We start from the raw sequence: 6,533 nt of genomic DNA on the forward strand, positions 1-6,533 counted from the left end.
CCAAATCCCAGGATGCAAGATAGAATTCCAGAGTGAGATAAGAATTGCTTAGTTAGATGACTTGTCCTGAGACCCACTGTGCCCTTTCCACATCTTTCTACAATCAGGTGTAAAGACCAGAGTAGATCACAACTTACCTAAAATGGAAGACAGGATATTCACACATGCACACATACACACACTTCAAACCATATTTAAAACTAACTAGGCAAAACATTTTCTGGAGAATAGGATATAGTTAACTCATTATTTGGTTGTAAGGAGCTTTTCCTGAATGGCTTGGATCATTTGAAATGAGCGAACGATGTGTGCGAGTGTGTGTGCAGGTGTCTGGCTGTGTGTGTATGTGTATGTGTGTGTGTGTACCCACACACATATCCATCATTATATATAAGATATATATGATTGTTATATTCTATAACAATACGTTAGTATATTATTATAGAGGCTGGTCAGGAAACATGTTAAAAGGCAAATAATGATATTTGAGAATGAGCATTATAATTAAATGCTTTAATACTAGGACCTTGCTATTTCATAAGTAATTTGTGTGTGTGTGTGTGTGTGTGTGTGTGTGTGTGTGTGCCAATCCTGGGGCTTGAGCTCTGGGCTTAGGTGCTGTTCCTGAGATTTTTGTTTCTCAAGGCTAGCGCTCTACTACTTGATCCACATCTCTGCTTCTAGTTTTTTGGTGGTTAATTGGAGATAAGAGTCTTATGAACATTGCTGCCTGGGCTGGCTTTGAACTGTGATCCTCAGATCTCAGCCTCTTGAGCAGCCTGGCTTGATGGGTAATCTTTTGAATGATAGTTACATATATTCCTTAAACATTTCCCTAAGGTTCAGTCCTAGTCATGGGGCATCCATCTGTGAACACTAGAGACAAAGTTCCCTTCCCCACATAATCTATATTCCAATCAAAGGAGACAAACCATGAATAAATACCAGGAAATAAGTAAGATGGTACTGAGAAGGAAATGGAGTGGAGTGACAATTCAATGCACTTGAAAGAGGAAGGAACATGTCATGTCCCCTCCACATGGCATTTAGGTTGCATGTTGGCACAGAGAGAGAGAGAGAGAGAGAGAGAGAGAGAGAGAGAGAGAGAGAGAGAGAGAGAGAGAGAGAGAGAGAGAGAGAGAGAGAGAGAAAGAGAGAGAGAGAGAGAGAGAGAGAGAGAGAGAGAGAGAGAGAGAGACCTATGGAGAATAGACTGGAATAGTAACTGCAGGATGAGAAGGATCCAGCCAAGCACCTGAGGCAGAGGCCTGGTAGTCGCACTGGAGTCAGTAGGCTTCAGGGAGAGGCAGAAGGCAACGGCAATCAGGCTGTAAAGCAGGTATGAGATAGGCTAGAAGAATAGGAGGGATGGTACAGGATTACTTCAGCTACCATAAGAAATTTGGAGGGTTCCCTGAGTGGAAGTCATTGGGGAGTTCATGCAAGACAGCCATGGGACATTATTTGCTCTTTTAAAAGAATGCTCTGGCAGTTGGGCGAATTACACAATTCTGGGTAAAAATGACACTTGGTTCCAAAAGAGGCAGTGATAAATAGATGCACTTGAAATACATTTTAGGAGAATTGATAAGCTATTGTATTGGATGTAGGATTAAAGAAATGGAAGGAGCCAGTAATTACTTCTAAGCTTTTCACTTGAGTTACCTGATTGAGAGAATTACCATGCAGTAAGAGGGAAGGCCTGGGGAAGAAATGGGCCATGTGTGCGTATGTGTGCACACACGTGTGCATTAAAGCTTCCATGTGTACTTGTGTGTGTGTGGTAAGGAAAGTGTGTGCTATGTCAGACCTGGTGTAAATACATCGTTACGCACAGATTTGCTGCTCAGAAGAGAAGTCAGGACAACTGATAATAAATTTAAATAGTATTTAAAGCCATGAGACTACATGAGATCTTTTAGGAAGAAGATAGGGAGAAAAAATAGAAGAGGTCTAGGGTGGAGCCTGAATACCCACTGATATTTAGACATAGGGTCATAGAACTGAGCATAAGTAGACACCCGTGGAAAACAAAGATCAGAGAATCTGTTGTGGAAGATGAGAATGGCCACTGTTTTGTGAAGGAGGAAGTAGTCAGCTTTGGACGAAAGCGTGGGCACAAGGATGCGCAATACTCAGACAGGCGAGGCCCAGTCACAAGGACCTCGTTGACCCATTGGAGTAGATTCCCCCCCCCCCCCCCCCCCCCCCCCCCCCCCCCCCCGCCACACACACACTGGCATTTAAGAGCCCATTTAGATTTTCTTAAAGCCAGGGAGTGGAAAATGAATATGTATATAGGTAGCATACATATGCAGATGATAGGTAGATTGATTGATCGATAGATTGATTTGTGTTTTTCATCGTCGGAAAGTTTAACAAGACTGGAGACAGCGTGGCTTGTACATGAGTAATTGGATTGCTCAGGATTGCAATACTGGTATGAGAAAGATTTAACAAAGGCTGTCTTAGCATGGTGAACACATCTGTGTACTCAGGAGGCTGAGGTGGAATGATCTCAAGTATAAGTCACTCTGGGCTACTTAAAAAGACCTAGGAGCGGGCTGGGAAGGTGGCTCAGTGGTAGAGCGCTTGCCTTGCACACATGAGGCCCTAAGTTCGATTCCTCAGCACCACATAAGCAGAAAAAGCCAGAAGTGGCACTGTGGCTCAAGTGGTCGAGGGCTCACTTTGAGCTGAAGAGCTCAGGGACAGCGCCCAGGCCCAGAGTTCAGGCCCACAACTGACAAAACTCCCTCCCCCCCACCCCCCGCAAAAAAAAAAAAAAAAAAAAAAAAGACCTAGGAGCAAGAAAAGGGGAGGAAGATGGAGGGAGACAGGGGGAGGGAGAAAAGGAGGAAGAGAGAGTAAAAGAGAGAAGAAGTAAGGAGAGAAGAAGTGGGAGGGAAAAAGGGGAGGGGAGGGAGAAAGAAAGAGGGAGGGAGGGGAAGGATAAGGAAAAGGAAAAAGAAAAAGGATGGGGAGGGGATATGGGAGAGAGAGAGAGAGAGAGAGAGAGAGAGAGAGAGAGAGAGAGAGAGAGATATGAACATGGGAACAGGGAAGACCTGCCTCTCTCTTATTAGGGGACCTGGATGGTGCTCTTGCTCTAGCACTGGGTTTTCTACTTGGAAGGGATGGTGAGGTGAAGAATTTGCTTTTCCACTGATAATATCCTTCTGAACTGAACTGTAGACATAGGAATGATTGGGAGGTGGGAGGTAGGTTTGATGCTGTACAGCATGCAGGTGTGTGGCTGTCTGTGATGGCGTCCTTGCTCTCATGGAGATGATAGGAAGAAAGAGGTGAGATGAAGACAGTGATTTTTTTTTTGTCAGCTATAGGGTTTGAACTTGGCCTGGGTGCTGTCACTGAGCCTCTTTGTGCTCAAGGCTAGCACTCTACCACTTGAACCACGGTGCCACTTCTGTCTTTTAAGTGGTTAATTGGAGATAAAAGTCTCATGAGAACTTTTCTGCCCAGGCTGGCTTCCAACCGGGATCCTCAGATCTCAGCCTCCGGAGTAGCTAGGATGACAGGTGTGAGCCACTGGTGCCAGGCAAAGTGAGTTTTGACAAGTGTTCCATTAAGGGTCAGGAGGGGGTGAAATGTCAGTAAGAAAATGGTATGTTGGCATAGAGTGGACCATGTCTGTGATCAGACACCTGAACAGGCTGGCAGGGGTTTAAATGCTGGCTGCACAAAACAGGGCCCCACACAGCACACTTGTTACTGATGTGGAGGAGTAACATTTGCCTGATTTCCTCTGCCTTCTGGAGCATCCCTGTGACATAACCGATCAGTGTGTGGCTAATTTCAAGATGCAGAAACTGAGGATCAGGGCACTTAAATGACTTGCCAAAAGTCACCCAGTTATTGAGGCCGGCAGGCGGCAAATGCCTTAGCGACTTGAACTATACCCGAGGAGCACTTCATAGACATCATCTAGCCAAGAGTTTCCAATCAGAACACATGATACTTCTTTAAAATCAAGCCAAGTTGGAAAAAAATAAAAAAGGTGGAAATACAATGAAGCAAGATCTTGTGGTCGTGTAGTCCCCACCATGAAGGGAAATAATAATAATTTTAAAAAAAAACAAGAAGAAAAAACACAGTTTTAATTCGTGTCTCCACTCTTCCCACTATCCCATCAGAAGAATAAGAAGTCCGTGAGACCCCCTGCTGGAGAACCAGAGGTTACTCTGTAGGGAAAAGGCCGCTCAGGCTCTGCTGGGACTGGAGTGGAGATAGTTTGTCACAGAACCACCTGTGTGCGCTAGGATCCTGGCGCAGCGCACATGCGCGTATGTGCCTGCTGAGTCTGGGTAGGTTTCTGATTAAAAAACAAAACAAAACCAAAAGCCCACTTTGGGCCATTGGCTATGAGTCCCTGCTACATCCAGGGGGCAGATGGGGTGCCCCAGCCAGGGGAGACATTCTCCTGGGGCTCAACATCCATGTCCTGTGGTCCTTGCTTCAGAGGAAGGGCCTGGGGACGCGCAGGACGCAGGAGCTTGCAGGGAAGGGTTCCCCAAACCAGCAGGGATGGGGCGAGCGAGCACCCGGCATTGCCCGCCCTCTCCTACTTTCTGGCTCCTGTTTTGCATAGCCCCCCTCCCTCCCCCGACGTTTGAGCTCCCCCATCCCATCCCAGCTCACCGAGGACCCCTGGCGCGAAGACAGTCAAGGAAACCCAGAGCAGGGTGGTGGCGCCCATGCCAGGGCGGCCGCGCCGGCGGGCGGGCGGGCGGGCGCGCGGGATGCGGTCCGGACCCCGGGAGCTTCCAGCAGCTCCGCAAGTGCGCGTGTGCGCGGGGGCCGGGACGGCGGGCATCTGCCCGCGCCTGGGGAGGCGGCCGCTTAAATGGGGTCTGACAGCTCGGGCGGGGGGGGGGGGGTGTCGGGAGGAGGGCAGGGCGAGGGGGCTGGAGAGCTCACCTACAGGTGGCTTGGGGCGGGAGGCGGGGTAGGGGTGGAGATCAGACAGGGAGGGACGGCCCCCGACACCAGGCGGTGGGAAGGAGACTTGGGGTTCCCCCCCAGTCTTTGGGTACCCAGTCTGGAGGCTCAGTGCGGTGACTCACACACTTTTTTGGCTAAGCAATCCCGTATAGTCATTTCCTTCCCGCTGTCTTTCTAGACCTGACTGGCAACTTCCATCCTTACTAATGGACGAATCTGCAATGCTTGCGTCTGTGCTGTTCTACACTATGGTATTTCTATTTATTTGTGTATGTATTTATTACTGATGTATTATGTATGCATGCATGCATGTATGTGTGTATGCATGCATGTATGTACGTATGCATGTATGTGTGTATGCATGTATGTATGTGTGTATGCATGCATGTATTTTTCACTTTTGTGTGTGCCCTGACTGAGGACTGCACTCTTCACTTGAGCCACAGCCGCATTTCGAGATTGTCGGTGCTTAATTGGAGATGAGAGTCTCACAGGACTTGGGATCTCATGAAATGAAAAGACACCGGACACCAGCCATCTGAGGGTTGACTAGGATTGGAGGAGTCCAACTGAGGATGGTCCACTCAATGGTTGATGATTGGCTGCCTCACATCTTCACTGTTGGGGGTCTACTGTGGGGGGGCTACCAGAGTATTATATGGTCTCAGGACAAGGCAAAAGCTAGAATCTCTCTCTCTCTCCCTCTCTCCCTCCCTCCCTCCCTTCTTCCCTCCCTCCCTCCCTCCCTTCCTCCCTCCCTCCCTCTCCCTACCCACCCCTGGTGCTGAGACTTGAACTCAGGTTCTGGGCCCTCTCCCTGAGCTTTTCTACTCAAGGCTAGCCATTCTACCACTTCGGTCCACACCTCCACTTCCAGCTGTTTTATTAGTTAATTGGAGGAAAGAATCTCATGGACTTTCCTGCCTGGGCTGGCTTCAAACCTCCATCCTCATATCTTAGCCTCCCGAGTAGCTAAAATTATAGGCATAAGCTACTACCGGTGCCAGTCTTAGAATGCCTTTTATGACCTGTCCTCAGAAGTCACATTACATCACGTTCAGAATATCCTACAGAGCATACAGATCATCTATCTGTTTAGTGATGGGAGATACTCTGTGTATGAGAATACACTAGACCCTCGATGTCAGCCTGTATATGGAGCCACAGCCACCACTGAAGAAAAGCCAAGCATGCCGAAGATCCACACAGTTCACTACTCTAAAATCACTCAGATTATCTACACCACATGTGCAATAGGTCTGGGCATCCATACTTTGAAAACATATGGAGCAAGCTACCTACTGTCATAAAATTACTGTGGTACCGATTAATACTGCTCATCAAAAGTAGACCTTCGTCCAGGCAGGCTCTTTGTCTCAAATACCATGGCTGTTTGATTTGTCTGTCACACAATACTACCCACCTTCTACTAAGGCCATGCACCTTTCCACAGATCGAAACTTCTGATTTCATCACTTACATTGAATGCATTAAGCTTTAATCTCACTTTTAGGAGCTGAACACTCAGCAGATCACACAGAAATGTTAATGCACCTGACAATTCCACGGGA

The 6,533-nt window shown here is 47.7% G+C and overlaps 1 protein-coding gene across 1 annotated transcript in view; it reads right to left on the reverse strand.

The window, feature by feature from the left end:
* Positions 1–4,717, reverse strand: part of Cr2 (complement C3d receptor 2) — a 78,815-nt gene extending 74,098 nt beyond the window's left edge. The window contains exon 1 of the mRNA XM_070041422.1: positions 4,660–4,717. Coding sequence (XP_069897523.1) covers positions 4,660–4,717 — 58 coding nt within the window. The remainder of the gene's footprint in view (positions 1–4,659) is intronic.
* Between the last annotated feature and the right edge of the window lie 1,816 nt (positions 4,718–6,533).

This window comes from Dipodomys merriami, unplaced genomic scaffold (assembly GCF_024711535.1).
Source record: "Dipodomys merriami isolate MVZ:Mamm:240054 unplaced genomic scaffold, mDipMer1.0.p SCAF_31, whole genome shotgun sequence".
Classification (NCBI taxonomy): Eukaryota; Metazoa; Chordata; class Mammalia; order Rodentia; family Heteromyidae; genus Dipodomys; species Dipodomys merriami.